The sequence below is a fragment of the Taudactylus pleione genome, unplaced genomic scaffold (assembly GCF_031769625.1).
Source record: "Taudactylus pleione unplaced genomic scaffold, aTauple2 ptg000209l, whole genome shotgun sequence".
Classification (NCBI taxonomy): domain Eukaryota; kingdom Metazoa; phylum Chordata; class Amphibia; order Anura; family Myobatrachidae; genus Taudactylus; species Taudactylus pleione.
This window is the reverse complement of record NW_028284611.1, coordinates 2457487-2475139: the sequence shown is the minus strand read 5'-3', so window position 1 is coordinate 2475139 and position 17653 is coordinate 2457487. Positions and strand designations below refer to the sequence as shown.

The following is a 17653-nucleotide window of genomic DNA, read 5'->3' as shown; positions in this document are numbered from 1 at the left end:
GGCCTCAGTTATACGTTTTGCTTCAGGATGACTGCTGTCGTACTTCATCCTCCTCGCTAAGGACTGTTGGAGGGTCAATTGTTTAGTAAAAGTAGTGGTGTTCCTACTTCCTCTCTGGGATGATGAACGACTCCCAGCAGCAGCAACAGCAGCAGCGGCAGCAGTAGGCGTAGCAATGCAGGATCCTCCAGAGGAATCCCGGATAGGAGAGTCAGTCATGCCAGTGACATGGCCTGCAGGACTACTTCCGATCCTGACTAAGGAGGAAATTGACGAGGAGGGAGTTGACGGTGTGGTTTGCAGGCGCTTGGATACAACAGGACAACGGGATTTAGGTGTCCCTGGACTGCTTACGGTCTTAGCCAAAGTTTCTGAACTTGACAGTAACTTTTTATGAACGCGCTGCAGGTGCCGTATAAGGGAGGATGTTCCTAGGTGGTTGACGTCCCTACCCCTACTTATTTCACCTTTACATATGGTACATATGGCAAGACAGTTGTTGTCCGGATTTGGATAGAAATATTGCCAGACCAAAGAGGTGGAATGTTTGGTCTTCTGCCCAGGCATGACCGTGATGGGCTTTTTCATCCCACGGACAACAACTGTCTCCCCCGGAGCCTGATTTAAACAAACCACATCACCATCAGAATCCTCCTCGCCAACTTCCTCCTCAGCGCCAGCTACACCAGTATCCTCATCCTGTTGTACTTCAACAGTGACATCTTCAATTTGCATATCAGCAAGTGGACTGTGGGTGCTCCTTTCAGCACTTGCAGGGGGCATGCAAATGGTGGAAAGAGCCACCTCTTCCCGTCCAGTGCTGGGAAGGTCAGGCATCGCAACCACCACCACACTTGGACTCTCCTTGGGGATTTGTGATATCTTCTTAGAAAGCACAGTTCTTCGCTGTGCTTTTGCCAGCTTAACTCTTTTGATTTTTTTAGTGGGAGGAGGGCTTCCATCGTCATGTGAAGCTGAACCACTAGTCATGAACATACTAGGGATCGACCTTAGCCGTTCCTTGCCACTCCGTGTCGTAAATGGCATATTGGCAAGTTTACGTTTCTCTTCAGCTGATTTAAATGTCTTTTTCAAGGTCATTTTCCTGAACTTTGCCATTTGGGATTGTATGTGCCCTCTACTATGACATTGGGCATCGGCCTTGGCAGACGACGTTGATGGCATGTTATCGTCTATGTCATGACTAGTGGCAGCAGCTTCAGCACTAGGAGGAAGTGGTTCTTGATCTTTCTCTATTTTATTTTTATCGGAGAAAGTTTGGTCCTCCATTTATGTTATATCGATTTGATATATACGTGCGGCTAAACACAGAAAATAATTTTTTTTTTGGTTTGGACTGGAGTGTACTTTGTGGGTTACAGCACCCTTTAACGGTCAAGCCAGCCGGCCCTTTACTTATGACACAGGCGCACGCTTGGCACTACTTTGTTGATGCACGTGCGGCTACTGCGCACACAATTCACAAACACAGAAAATAATTTTTTTTTTGGTTTGGACTGGAGTGTACTTTCGGGGGTTACAGCACCCTTAACGGTCAAGCCAGCCGGCCCTTTACTTATGACACAGGCGCACGCTTGGCACTACTTTGTTGATGCACGTGCGGCTACTGCGCACACAATTCACAAACACAGAAAATAATTTTTTTTTTGGTTTGGACTGGAGTGTACTTTCGGGGGTTACAGCACCCTTAACGGTCAAGCCAGCCGGCCCTTTACTTATGACACAGGCGCACGCTTGGCACTACTTTGTTGATGCACGTGCGGCTACTGCGCACACAATTCACAAACACAGAAAATAATTTTTTTTTCGGTTTGGACTGGAGTGTACTTTCGGGGGTTACAGCACCCTTAACGGTCAAGCCAGCCGGCCCTTTACTTATGACACAGGCGCACGCTTGGCACTACTTTGTTGATGCACGTGTGGCTACTGCGCACACAATTCACAAACACAGAAAATAATTTTTTTTTTGGTTTGGACTGGAGTGTACTTTCGGGGGTTACAGCACCCTTAACGGTCAAGCCAGCCGGCCCTTTACTTATGACACAGGCGCACGCTTGGCACTACTTTGTTGATGCACGTGCGGCTACTGCGCACACAATTCACAAACACAGAAAATAATTTTTTTTTTGGTTTGGACTGGAGTGTACTTTCGGGGGTTACAGCACCCTTAACGGTCAAGCCAGCCGGCCCTTTACTTATGACACAGGCGCACGCTTGGCACTACTTTGTTGATGCACGTGCGGCTACTGCGCACACAATTCACAAACACAGAAAATAATTTTTTTTTTGGTTTGGACTGGAGTGTACTTTCGGGGGTTACAGCACCCTTAACGGTCAAGCCAGCCGGCCCTTTACTTATGACACAGGCGCACGCTTGGCACTACTTTGTTGATGCACGTGTGGCTACTGCGCACACAATTCACAAACACAGAAAATAATTTTTTTTTTGGTTTGGACTGGAGTGTACTTTCGGGGGTTACAGCACCCTTAACGGTCAAGCCAGCCGGCCCTTTACTTATGACACAGGCGCACGCTTGGCACTACTTTGTTGATGCACGTGCGGCTACTGCGCACACAATTCACAAACACAGAAAATAATTTTTTTTTTGGTTTGGACTGGAGTGTACTTTCGGGGGGTACAGCACCCTTAACGGTCAAGCCAGCCGGCCCTTTACTTATGACACAGGCGCACGCTTGGCACTACTTTGTTGATGCACGTGTGGCTACTGCGCACACAATTCACAAACACAGAAAATAATTTTTTTTTTGGTTTGGACTGGAGTGTACTTTCGGGGGTTACAGCACCCTTAATGGTCAAGCCAGCCGGCCCTTTACTTATGACACAGGCGCACGCTTGGCACTACTTTGTTGATGCACGTGCGGCTACTGCGCACACAATTCACAAACACAGAAAATAATTTTTTTTTGGTTTGGACTGGAGTGTACTTTGGGGGTTACAGCACCCTTTAACGGTCAAGCCAGCCGGCCCTTTACTTATGACACAGTCGCACGCTTGGCACTACTTTGTTGATGCACGTGCGGCTACTGCGCACACAATTCACAAACACAGAAAATAATTTTTTTTTTGGTTTGGACTGGAGTGTACTTTCGGGGGTTACAGCACCATTAACGGTCAAGCCAGCCGGCCCTTTACTTATGACACAGGCGCACGCTTGGCACTACTTTGTTGATGCACGTGCGGCTACTGCGCACACAATTCACAAACACAGAAAATAATTTTTTTTTGGGTTTGGACTGGAGTGTACTTTCGGGGGTTACAGCACCCTTAACGGTCAAGCCAGCCGGCCCTTTACTTATGACACAGGCGCACGCTTGGCACTACTTTGTTGATGCACGTGCGGCTACTGCGCACACAATTCACAAACACAGAAAATAATTTTTTTTTTGGTTTGGACTGGAGTGTACTTTCGGGGGTTACAGCACCCTTAACGGTCAAGCCAGCCGGCCCTTTACTTATGACACAGGCGCACTCTTGGCACTACTTTGTTGATGCACGTGCGGCTACTGCGCACACAATTCACAAACACAGAAAATAATTTTTTTTTGGTTAGGACTGGAGTGTACTTTCGGGGGTTACAGCACCCTTTAACGGTCAAGCCAGCCGGCCCTTTACTTATGACACAGGCACACGCTTGGCACTACTTTGTTGATGCACGTGCGGCTACTGCGCACACAATTCACAAACACAGAAAATAATTTTTTTTTTGGTTTGGACTGGAGTGTACTTTCGGGGGTTACAGCACCCTTAACGGTCAAGCCAGCCGGCCCTTTACTTATGACACAGGCGCACGCTTGGCACTACTTTGTTGATGCACGTGCGGCTACTGCGCACACAATTCACAAACACAGAAAATAATTTTTTTTTTGGTTTGGACTGGAGTGTACTTTCGGGGGGTACAGCACCCTTAACGGTCAAGCCAGCCGGCCCTTTACTTATGACACAGGCGCACGCTTGGCACTACTTTGTTGATGCACGTGTGGCTACTGCGCACACAATTCACAAACACAGAAAATAATTTTTTTTTTGGTTTGGACTGGAGTGTACTTTCGGGGGTTACAGCACCCTTAATGGTCAAGCCAGCCGGCCCTTTACTTATGACACAGGCGCACGCTTGGCACTACTTTGTTGATGCACGTGCGGCTACTGCGCACACAATTCACAAACACAGAAAATAATTTTTTTTTGGTTTGGACTGGAGTGTACTTTGGGGGTTACAGCACCCTTTAACGGTCAAGCCAGCCGGCCCTTTACTTATGACACAGTCGCACGCTTGGCACTACTTTGTTGATGCACGTGCGGCTACTGCGCACACAATTCACAAACACAGAAAATAATTTTTTTTTTGGTTTGGACTGGAGTGTACTTTCGGGGGTTACAGCACCATTAACGGTCAAGCCAGCCGGCCCTTTACTTATGACACAGGCGCACGCTTGGCACTACTTTGTTGATGCACGTGCGGCTACTGCGCACACAATTCACAAACACAGAAAATAATTTTTTTTTGGGTTTGGACTGGAGTGTACTTTCGGGGGTTACAGCACCCTTAACGGTCAAGCCAGCCGGCCCTTTACTTATGACACAGGCGCACGCTTGGCACTACTTTGTTGATGCACGTGCGGCTACTGCGCACACAATTCACAAACACAGAAAATAATTTTTTTTTTGGTTTGGACTGGAGTGTACTTTCGGGGGTTACAGCACCCTTAACGGTCAAGCCAGCCGGCCCTTTACTTATGACACAGGCGCACTCTTGGCACTACTTTGTTGATGCACGTGCGGCTACTGCGCACACAATTCACAAACACAGAAAATAATTTTTTTTTGGTTAGGACTGGAGTGTACTTTCGGGGGTTACAGCACCCTTTAACGGTCAAGCCAGCCGGCCCTTTACTTATGACACAGGCACACGCTTGGCACTACTTTGTTGATGCACGTGCGGCTACTGCGCACACAATTCACAAACACAGAAAATAATTTTTTTTTTGGTTTGGACTGGAGTGTACTTTCGGGGGTTACAGCACCCTTAACGGTCAAGCCAGCCGGCCCTTTACTTATGACACAGGCGCACTCTTGGCACTACTTTGTTGATGCACGTGCGGCTACTGCGCACACAATTCACAAACACAGAAAATAATTTTTTTTTGGTTAGGACTGGAGTGTACTTTCGGGGGTTACAGCACCCTTTAACGGTCAAGCCAGCCGGCCCTTTACTTATGACACAGGCGCACGCTTGGCACTACTTTGTTGATGCACGTGCGGCTACTGCGCACACAATTCACAAACACAGAAAATAATTTTTTTTTTGGTTTGGACTGGAGTGTACTTTCGGGGGTTACAGCACCCTTAACGGTCAAGCCAGCCGGCCCTTTACTTATGACACAGGCGCACGCTTGGCACTACTTTGTTGATGCACGTGCGGCTACTGCGCACACAATTCACAAACACAGAAAATAATTTTTTTTTTGGTTTGGACTGGAGTGTACTTTGGGGGTTACAGCACCCTTTAACGGTCAAGCCAGCCGGCCCTTTACTTATGACACAGGCGCACGCTTGGCACTACTTTGTTGATGCACGTGCGACTACTGCGCACACAATTCACAAACACAGAAAATAATATTTTTTTTGGTTTGGACTGGAGTGTACTTTCGGGGGTTACAGCACCCTTAACGGTCAAGCCAGCCGGCCCTTTACTTATGACACAGGTGCACGCTTGGCACTACTTTGTTGATGCACGTGCGGCTACTGCGCACACAATTCACAAACACAGAAAATAATTTTTTTTTTGGTTTGGACTGGAGTGTACTTTCGGGGGTTACAGCACCCTTAACGGTCAAGCCAGCCGGCCCTTTACTTATGACACAGGCGCACGCTTGGCACTACTTTGTTGATGACGTGCGGCTACTGCGCACACAATTCACAAACACAGAAAATAATTTTTTTTTTGGTTTGGACTGGAGTGTACTTTCGGGGGTTACAGCACCCTTAACGGTCAAGCCAGCCGGCCCTTTACTTATGACACAGGCGCACGCTTGGCACTACTTTGTTGATGCACGTGCGGCTACTGCGCACACAATTCACAAACACAGAAAATATATTATTTTTTTAGCACTTGGGGGGAGCACCCCTGATGGACAGAGCACCCCCTGGACAACACTACAGCACTCCTTTAGGACTGGGACACTGCACAGGACTTTGGAGTGGACACAGCCCCTATGGAGAACTGACTGCACAACACAGTCCAGCCAGCCCCTATGGACTTTGAAGTAGTGGACACAGCCCCTATTAACAACAGCAGCACAGCACAACACAGCCAGCCCCTATGGACTTTGAAGTAGTGGACAACAGCAGCACTACACTACACTACACTACACAGCCCTAACTCCCACCCTCCCTCTTCACTGTCCACAGCCGAGTGAGAAAATGGCGCCGACGTGTGTACCTTATATAGGATCCAAAACCCGCGAGACTCGGAAGGCGGGAAGATGACGTTTTGCCTCGATTTCAGATCCGAGTCAGGCGGGAAAAGTCGAGCCTGACTCGGATCGGACTCGGATCGGGGGGGCTCGGGGGGGTTCGGATTTCAGAAATCCGAACCCGCTCACCCCTAATTTAAATAACTACTGGCAAGAAAAAGAGGCAATTTGGAGGCCCTTACACAAAACTGCCTTTGCTTTACTTGAGCTGCCCACCTTCCAGTGTGCACTCAGAAAGAGATTTTAGCACAGCCGGGAACCTTGTCAGTGATTGGCCTGAGGCTACTTCCCCAAAATGTGGAAAAGATGATGTCCATCAAAATGAACACCAAACTCTATGAGAAAAACCTTTACCGTCAATTACATGCAAAAATTACAGAGGCACCTGTAATGGTGGATTCCAGCGGGAACAAATTAATATTGTGTGAAGAAGATGATGAATACATCACCCCAGATTATACCATCACCCAAGTTTATATTGTCATCCCATCCTGTGCTGTGTATAAATTACAGCTGCACTCCCTGTTAGATTGGGGATTCATTGTCCACTTTAGTGGAGGTGAGCTCGATTTTAGTCCATATCACCACACCCCCTACACATCTTCTGACCTGGGCTACAGGAGGAGCAGCTGCACTCTGGAATATGGTTGCATGGAGTTGCCCCTCTGCCTCGCTGAAATTCAGGTAGAGGGGCCATGGGTAGGGAGTAGGGACACTATAATCAGAGAATGCAGTTATAGCTACTTTAGTTTATTCTATTTTTTAAACTATATCCTCTATGTTCACCTTTAGAAAAACTTTATGCAAATCTCAGCAGAGACGTTTGTGATGTCAGGGCTTATGAGCGCACACACACAGAAAAAGAAACGATTGATTAATCTGTTTTTTGGCACTTGGGAGGGAGAGCACCTGAACGAGGCAGCAGCCTCTTGATAAACGTCAGAGGCAGCACCCCTGCAGCTACATTGCTGGTGATAAGTGTGGCTAATGCATGCACATACACACACCGAGTCAGGCAGAAAAAACCTGAGCCGATTTGGATCTCCCTCGTATCTCCTAAGTTCGGGTAGGTTCGGATCTCAGAGATCCAATCCCGCTCATCTCTAGTAAATACTTGACACTGCATAAATAGATCAAGGACACATGCAAAGTTTGCTAAAACAGCAAGTTGCGACGGGGTTCAGAATAGTGTTCATCTCGGGATCAGGTGCTAAGGGATGGATTCAATTAGCAGCAAAATCGGACGATTTTACCTTTGACGATTTTTGCCAAAAAACAGGCGAAAACAGGAGGTGCAAAAAAAACAGGCGAAAATAGGTGAAAAAGCCATGAAATTGCACCTGTACCTCAAAAAACTGGCTGACGTACATTGGAAAATAGTTTATAGTGTATTATTGGCCGTAGTAAAAGTATTTATTATACTTAAATTGCGTCATTTGGCAATAATTTGCGTATATGGAAAAATGTTTAAAAATTATAGAAAACATTTTTTTCAGGAAATTACTATTCCACGTATATATTGGGGGTATGTTAAAATGGGTGCAAGTGTATTTTCGTGTTGTAAAAGCGCACCCACTGCAACCACGTACGATGTTAAAAACATGTGACGCATCCTTATTGCCCCCTTAAATACCAGACCCAATATGTTAAACCCATTTTCAATTAATTTTTTTACTTCAAATATTTGATTTGTAATTTTTTGCCAAATTACGTAAATTTAAAAAAAAACATTTAGGGTTATTTATCATTTTGTCCAAAGGGTTTGTGTATGTTTGTGATTCTCTGTTAGTGTTAGGAACATGTTCTGATTTGTGCACCTTCACTTGTATAATTACACATATTCCTGAATATATCTGCATTAGGGCTGTCATAGAGGGGGCTGCTGGGTTCTCCAAGCTAGAGGAGGATATTACATGTTCTGTATGTCTTCAGGAGCTCACCGACCCAGTCTCTATCACCTGTGGACACACCTTCTGCAGAGCCTGCATCGCCTTCTACTGGGACACCGCGCAGCTACAAGGATACTGCTGCCCAGAGTGCCGGAGGATCTGTCCCAAAGACCAGCTCATACCGGCCTATAGGCTCCAACATCTGGTTACAAAGGTCCAGCTTGCCATAGAAGAACTGGACAAACAGGACAAGATGGTATTAGAGAATGAGGTAGCTGTGTAATAAAATATAGGGATGGATTCAGTTGAATAGATTATTTGAATTAAGGTCTGTTCATTGTTTTGCTGTTAGAGATAAAGAAAGTTTTAGTTATTGTTTTTTTTATTATCAGGCTCCTGCGTCTGCTGTTCAGCTGGTTTATACTGATCCAGAGGATAAGAACCGGCTGAAGTTAGATGAATCCGCCGTACAGAGATATTTCCTGGAGAATGAGGTTGCAGATTTGCCCCTGTGCCTCATCTGTGTGACCGGGGAGAAGCGATGGGGGAAATCCACTCTGATGAATTATATACTGAGAGCCCTTCACAGCCTGGTAAGGATCAGACACTGACTGGGTATAAAACAAACAAAAAGTTCCCCAAGGAAACCCCGGCTGGTGCTTTGTATGAAAGGTTACAGTGATTTATACAGACAGCAGCTGTCATTGGCAGGATAGTCCCCTGTCTAGGTGCAACATGAATTTTAACAAAATTGACAGCACAGTGGAAATTGTGCTGAGAATCACTAGAACTACTGTGTGTAAATGATAAACATGTATTTATTAATTGATGTAATTAAGAAAAAGTATATGATGAGTGTATAAGATTCATAACATGACACATATTAAAATCTACAGTACTTCAAATATCTGATGTGTGCCTTGATAAATATATACCAGTGCCTCCCCCTGGAAACTCCAATTGCTGGCAATTTTCACAGTAGATGAAGAACCCCCAGGGGTAAATTTACTAAAGTGAGAGTTTTCAGAAGTGAGTTTTAAAAGTGATATTGCCCATAACAACCAATCAGATTCTAGCTATTATCTTCTAAAAGGTGCTAGTTAAATGTTATGTAGAATCTGATTGGTTGCTATGGGCAACATCACTTTTAAAACTCACTTCTAAAAACTCTCACTTTAGTAATTTTATCCCTTAGTCTCATATAATATAAAATAATGGTTATTATCAGCTTCTCAAATGTGGAGTTCTCCTGCATTGCAAATAGTCCAGGTAAGTTCAGAATCATAGTAGGGTAACTGTAGATATAAATCTGGACCTGGTGCTGTATTAGACATAAAATCAATTGTGGTGGATAATGAATGGTGTAGTAGATAATGGCAATGAGGTTTGGTCAGCAATACTGGATCCAAACATGTTTGAGTTAGTATCTCAAAGCTTTACGCATTTCACTGGAACTCGCAACTTCATCAGAGGTATATTCATTCAATGGCCTCCACAACTGAATTTCTGGCTCACCCAGCAGACTTCCTCCTCCTTTATAGCTGGGTCCATAATCAGGACAATAGTATACTCTTTAGTTTGGTAAGGCTATAACAATAATGTCTCTAGCTGTGTAATCTAGGCTGTGAGGACACAGGGCATTGAAAATGGCTGTTGAAGAGTTGAGTTATTGGTGTTTGGATCATTGTCTGTAGCTTGTCCATTCTCTGAGGTTTTACTCACCTGACACCAGGCCTGTTATGGCCTTTAGGATTTAAATTTCATAATACCTCCTTATCCTTTATAGCTGTGCAATTTGCTGTGTCTCATTGCCCTTTATATGGAGCTATCATATGCACAGCATTTTGATAATGGCAAATCAAGTAAATTAATTAATTTCTGTACTTTCCCGTGTAGGAGAGCGGGCAGCCGGTCAGCCTGGGGGAACTTAGTGATCCCCTCACAGGGTTTGAATGGTCGATTGGGATGGATGGCCTGACCAAGGGGATATGGATGTGGAAAAGACCCTTTATCTTGGAGAGGGACGGGAACAAGGTGAGATTGGGTCTTGATAAATGGCTTTGCTCCCTGAAATGTTGAAAAGCTAACCGTAATGTCAGTTAGAACATTTATAATTTAAAACAAGAAAATAGTCATATAAAGAAAATTCTCTAGGGTAATAAAACAGGTTTACATGTAAAAAAAAAAGCCATATATGTGTATTCAGTCTTAATCTATGAGAGCTGGTCAAATTTCCAATGAGAACTATTTTTCTTCTATCGTGTTCCCCGTAGCCCTTAAGGTAATGCACTTAACTTGAGTGATTTGAGAGTTTTGTATGTAATACATAAAAGAATTCAGGGCCTGATTCATTACGGATTGCTATTGTTGCATACTGCGCATGCATGAAGGCATCACTGCGCTCAGAGACCATGCAGACCCATTACAGAGTGATTGACAGAAAGTGAGGGTTTGGGGGTGGTGACGGGGGGTGGTTGGCGAAACGCAGGCGTGCCTGTGCGTTTGGACGGTGTTACAGGGGCATGCATAATTAAACCCCTGCATCGGCATAAGCAGCCTGAGATCTAGATGCATACAGGAAGTTTAGCCATTTCTGAGTGAGGTCAGGACAACCACTATTGTGTGTATGAGTCCAATGGTTCTCGATGGTACCGATGTAATATATATGTATAGAATCTTTTTTTCAGCTCCATCCGTGGAATCTCCTGGAGAAGGAGACAGAAACATCTGGCAGCAGGTAAGTATGTGTGAGTGGGTAGGTGTATGAAATAAACTTTTACTTGTCACGGTGTGTGTGTTTTGTCAGTTTGGGTACGGGTGCCAGCCGTCTGCTGGCACTTGTAGTTCCACAAGTGCCAAAGGGCAGGCATGCTGGCACTTGTAGTTCCACTGTAAAATACAATAGTTTACTACAATTTAACCATTTATTACCCCCAAACCCAAAGTTACAGGAGTGGTGGGAAGAGCCCCGAGCTTCAGACCAAGCCTGGGGTTAAGGGAGAGGGGGGACCCCTTTTTTTCAGGGGTCCCCACCTCCCCTGAGATACCTGGCTTGGCCTGACCATCTTGGGCTGAGAATGCTTTGGCCCTAGAGCCCTGGTGAAAGGGTCTCTGGGCTGTGGCATTACAGCCCGGTCAGTTTGGGTCCAGTGCTGGTTTTAAATATAGGGTATACCATATGCATTTTTTTACCCCCTATATTTAAAACCAGGACTGGCCCTGCAGCCTGGTGTTGGTTTCTAAATTACGGTGGAACCCTACTCATTTTGCTCCCTCATAATTTTAGAAACCAGGACTGGCTGGCAAGTCTGGGGCTGGTTATGCTTAGGTATAGAGGTAAAAACATACACAAATCACACTGATCTGTGTATGTTTCTGCCAAACTCGCAGTGCAGGGGGTGGTCTATTGAAACTTCAATTTCACAGTGAGTTTGCTACAATCTCACATGAGATTGGAAACTTGATTGTTAGTAAATTTGTGAGTTGCATCTTTTTCATGTAAAGTACTTCCTAATTTGGCCGATGGTGAGTTTTTTCGAGTTTGCAATCTCTCAAGAGTTTTAGAAGTAAAAAGAGAGAACTCACTTCCAAACTCACTTGACTTTGCCTTTAGTAAATTTGCGAGATGAAAAAACATGCCTAAACTCACCCAAGATTGCAATCTCGACCAAACTCAAATCTTAGTAAATTTACCCCTACGTGTGTGTACAATACGATTATGAGACAAATATAGAATGTCTTATCATACACAGCTAAGGCGTAGACATTTCAAAGTGTATAAGATATTCCAAATAGTTCTACTATTACTAAGACATAGCGCCCATTTGGGTCTGACCTCTGCTGGACAACTCTTTTGGGTATATTTTTCTTAATAAAAATGGCACCACCACAGGATTTGGAGTTATAAGAGGCATAATCCACGATGGCTCCCACCTCTCTTCGGGCACATACCATAGTTGTTTACTGCGGTATGTATGTAGAAATGCTATTTACATCACTAAGGACAGGTCTCACGATAAGAGCTGTCCTTTGTGATGTCCCTGGACTGAGGGACTTCCAAATTTAACACCCAGAAGTCCCACTGGAGTCCTTCTGCACACCTGAAGATGGTGTTACTCACTGGGATGAAGCAGTAGTATGCATCACATTCTGGTGCTTAGTACATATGGAAAATGCAGTAAGACCCCCATTGTTCTCATGCTTTTCTCTATGTCATCTGGGCTTGGACTGTCACCAGGACCTACTGTAACTTTCCACAACCTTTCACTCTTTAGTTGCACTTAAATGTCATTCTCTGCACATTTTATCTTGATAAACCTCATTGTAATGCATAGCTCTTTTGCACATGCTTCTCAAAGCCATAATTATGCAGCTTCTGTGCTCCAGCTAGCTGCTCTGCTATCACACTGTGCTGGAAACACTCTGTGCTGTCTTCACTCTTTGTCTGCAGATGTCTAAGATGTTGTCTTTGTGGTGCAGGGCATTTTAGTAGCTTGGGGTCTGTGAAACTGTAATTTGCATGCCTGAGCCCATATGTGTGTACATGTAGTGGTAGTATGATGGAGTAGATGTACACACCAGTAGATGCCCTAAGTCAGTGAACAGCTCAGTATATAACCATTATATAACCAGTGGGTACAGCCATACTCACAGGTATACATAGAGACTAGACACATGGAGCAGAGTGGAACAATGATGCAGATCTGGCAGCCATGCAGCTTCTGAGAGAGTCTGACCTGTCTCAAACACAATGTCTCTCCTGACACACTGAGATCTCTCATGCTGTGAAGGAAATTGCAATGGCTAATGTATGCACATCCGTGGAATGGCATGTAAACAGTCAGACACACCTGCAATTGCTTAGCCACCCCCAGGGCCGTAGAGAGGCTGGCCGGGCCCGTGTAAAGGAGTGGGCGTGAGTGTGATCGCTCCCTCCCACGGCCACAGGAGACTGCTCCAGCAGCTGCAGCAGCAGCAGCGAGCAGTCTCAACTCTAGCAAGCCCGGGCCCGGGTAAACTGTACTTGCCCCCCCCTCTCGGTGCCCATAGCCACCCACCCCCCCCAACCTCACCCAAATGCTCACTACCTGTCACTCACTTTGCGAGTGAATCCTCTGTGTGAGCGTAATCACAAAGCAATCGCTGTATAATGGATTATAATTCGCTCAATCTGTGTAAATATTGGAATTGACTCCATTTCTGAATCAGGCTATAAGACTGAACACACATATATGCTTTTTTCCATGTCAGCCTTTATTATCCTATAGAACTTCTTTTATATGGTGAATTTCTTTTTTTTAATTTACAAGGTTTTTTATCAAACTAATCCGAGGGCCATCGCGCTGAAAACCATAAACTTCAATGATGTTGGTGTCCGTATTATAAATGAGAATTACACATAAAGAGTTTATTGATTGAAATTTTGTATATTAAGTTGTAGAAACATCTGTATAGTTACAATTATTTTATCATATCTCATTTGTGACTTGAATTGAATGTTACACACACAAAATAAATCATATCTACAGTATTTACTACATGATGCTGTATAAATAGAACATCTGTTGAGTATATGACTCAGTCCGTGTCCTTCTGTCATTCTCCCTCCGCAGATGGCCGTGTTTGTCCTGGACACAGAGGGGTCGCTGGATATAGAGAATGACCGGGAAACTAGCATCAAGCTGTCCGCTCTGTCCATGCTCCTCAGCTCATACCTGGTACTAGCTCAGCACTTTATGTCACTGTATAGGGAACGTTACATGATCTCTATGAGGTGTCTTTATACTATTTACCACAATGGGCCATAAGTGATAAAATGTAAATGCTAGTGTCAGCTTCGCCTTGTGTACTAGCAAGCACTGGACTGTACAACCCCAGAGATCCCCACTTTTAATGCCCATGGATAAAGCAACTTTGCCAGTGGTTCCAAACACTCCACCATTGTGATCACCATTGGCACTTAGGGGTAATTTTACTAAAGTGAGAGTTTTTAGAAGTGAATTTCAAAAGAGATGTTGCCGATAGCAACCAATCAGATTCTACTTAACATTTAACTAGCACCTTCTAGAAGATAATAGCTAGAATCTGATTGGTTGCTATGGGCAACATCACTTCTAAAAACTCTCACTTTAGTAAATGTACCCCTTACACTAATCTATGCAAGGTGCATTTCTCCTTTGGAGATGCTTTTAAACATGGCCTGTGTGACTGCGGCTCTGTGTCTGTGAATGCAGCCATGTTCATGGACACACACGTGACACTCCCATAACACGCCCATGAAACAGACTTTTTTTGTTTTCACTTTAGACCACCTCCCAGTGATCGCCCAAGACGCCCACCAATACTAATGTCAGCAACTTTATATGCAACAGCGGATACTGTGTAAGCTCATTCGCCAAATGGTATTTTCAGGACTTTTGCGCATGTACACTCGCACATAATCACTTAACTGCGCAAACACCGCCATTGCGTCCACCTCTGAATCAGGCCTAATATGAACAATCTATTTCTGATTCCCAGATCTTCAACGTTAATACCAATTTTGGAACTTCAGAGCTGGACTATCTTGAGGTAAGATGTTCTCTATGATCTCCACTGATACTGGAACCTGTCTTAGATATTTACTGTATATGTAACTATACTAGGAGGGAACTTGTGCACTAAGCTGCACCTTAATCTCTATTATCACTTTAGTGGTAGAACATTTACATTTATATGAAATAGCTGAGGATCAGCATCACAGACTCAGGCAAAGAGATGCCCCAGAGACCTGGAGAGAAGCTGCTGCATCCCGGGGGCTCTGGGGAGGGGAGATAATACGGAAACTATATTAATGCAGCTTTAATGACATACGTTTTGAAAAGGAGGCTGAGTACAAACTGACACATGAATAATATAATAGCATATTACTGTATATATGCCCAAATTGTGTTTTAATGACCTCACCTATTTTTGTTACTGACATACCAGATGTATCTCCACGTCGCTGAGGTGGTAGGAGAGTCCTATTCCCTGCAACATCTACAGGTAACTATAACTATTACATAATCTGCATACATATCCAGAGCCGGATTATAGGTGGGGTGGACGGGGCGGTCGTCCAGGGGCCCCCACACATTGGGGGTCCCCACACTGCCAAAAACATTCCTGGCCACTGTGGACCCTCTGTGGCCAACTCCCGATCATAGCCGGCAGCATAAGAACTGCACTGCAGTGACAGCACACTCCATCACACAGCGTGACAGCAGCAGAGGACGGAAGCCCCGCCCCCATACTGACATAATGCAGCGATTCGCGGGTGTATTGGCAGAGGGCGGGGCCTATTGCAGTGAAGTGCCTGCCCCCATTAGAAGCCTACCCTGCTGCCTGTTGCTGTAAATGGAGGTAGGGAAATATGTATGTGCTCCTAACTGTCCATTCCTCCCTCCCCCCTCTCTCTAACTCGCTCATGACTTCTCTCTCTAGCTTCATCCCTATCTAGCTATCTATCTATCTATTTATCTATCTATCTATCGCATATCTATCTATCTATCTCATATCTATCTATCTATCTCATATCTATCTATCTATCTATCTATCTATCTATCTATCTATCTATCTATCTATCTATCTCATATCTATCTATCTCATTTATATCTATCTATCTATCTATCTATCTATCTATCTATCTATCTATCTATCTATCTATCTATCTATCTTATATCTATCTATCTCATTTCTATCTATCTATCTATCTCATATCTATCTATCTATCTATCTATCTATCTCATATCTATCTATCTCATTTATATCTATCTATCTATCTATCTATCTATCTTATATCTATCTATCTCATATCTATCTATCTATCTATCTATCTATCTATCTATCTATCTATCTATCTATCTTATATCTATCTATCTCATTTCTATCTATCTATCTATCTCATATCTATCTATCTATCTATCTATCTATCTATCTATCTATCTCATATCTATATTTCTATCCTATCTATCTATCTATCTATCTATCTATCTATCTATCTATCTATCTATCTATCTATCGCATATCTATCTATCTATCTATATAGCTATCTCATATCTATCTATCTATCTATCTATCTATCTCATGTCTATCTATCTATCTATCTATCTCATATCTATTTATCTATCTATCTATCTATCTATCTATCTCATTTCTATTTATCTATCTATCGCATATCTATCTATCTATCTATCTATCTATCTCATATCTATCTATCTATCTATCTATCTATCTATCTATCTATCTATCGCATATCTATCTATCTCATATCTATCTATCTATATATCTAATTTCTATCTATCTATCTATCTATCTATCTATCTATCTATTTGTCACTCTCTGTCTATCTACCTAACCAGCAAAAGTAATCTCTTCTTTTCGCCTGTTGCCCAGCACCAGTGGTGTAAATTCATCCCAGACACCCGGAGGCAAGTTATAATTTGGTGCACCCCCCCCCCCCTGTACAGCCACTGATAGACGGAGACAGCAGCTGATGGTCTGACATGGAGCTCTCCACTAGTGTATGGTGGCTTCTTATGTGCCGGAAAGGGGTGCCATGTATTGGGCGGCCATGACGGTACACTCTGGGTACATAGTTACAGCCCTAAGTGGGGTGAATATGTTGTGGGCAATGGAGGAGGTGCCCCTTCAGAGCTGGAGCCCGGCGGCAGGTGCCTCCATTGTCTCCCATAGTTCTGCCCCTGCCCAGCACCTGACTCCTCTCACAGTCTCTGCCTCCAGGTTCTCTCTCTCTCTCACAGACTATACTCGATTTTACAGTACAACTGGCAGGTATCTATCTCTCTATCTATCTCATTTCTATCTATCTATCTCGAATCTTCAATATATCTATCTACCTACCTCATATCTTCAATTTATCTATCTAGCTCGATCACTCCCTCCCTCTCTTCCTCTATCTCACTCTCTCTCCCCTCTCCCTCTCTATGAGTGGCATGTACTAAAGAGGAAAATGAGGTGTTAAACCCAGAAGCTTCTCTGTCCGGAGCCATCGCAAAAGACAGCTCTTATCAGAAGAACTGTCATTTACAATATTCTAGGTACATATTGCGGTAATCAACTGCGGTATGTACCCAAAGACACTCAAAATCCTGCGTTAGCTCCTAGCAGTGAACTAGATCATATACGCTATGCTGCTGGGAGTCGGTTCCCAGCAGTGTTGCGGTCATGAAGTAGCATACTGCAATTCTTGCCGGCCAGTGTAGAGC

The 17653-nt window shown here is 44.1% G+C and overlaps 1 protein-coding gene across 1 annotated transcript in view; it reads left to right on the top strand.

Annotated features, from left to right (window-relative positions):
- Positions 1–17653, top strand: part of LOC148517816 (uncharacterized) — a 137160-nt gene that overhangs the window by 51922 nt on the left and 67585 nt on the right. Inside the window, exons 5-10 of the mRNA XM_088478176.1 lie at positions 8449–8676; positions 8798–8998; positions 10302–10439; positions 14018–14122; positions 14925–14975; positions 15375–15431. Coding sequence (XP_088334302.1) covers positions 8449–8676; positions 8798–8998; positions 10302–10439; positions 14018–14122; positions 14925–14975; positions 15375–15431 — 780 coding nt within the window. The remainder of the gene's footprint in view (positions 1–8448; positions 8677–8797; positions 8999–10301; positions 10440–14017; positions 14123–14924; positions 14976–15374; positions 15432–17653) is intronic.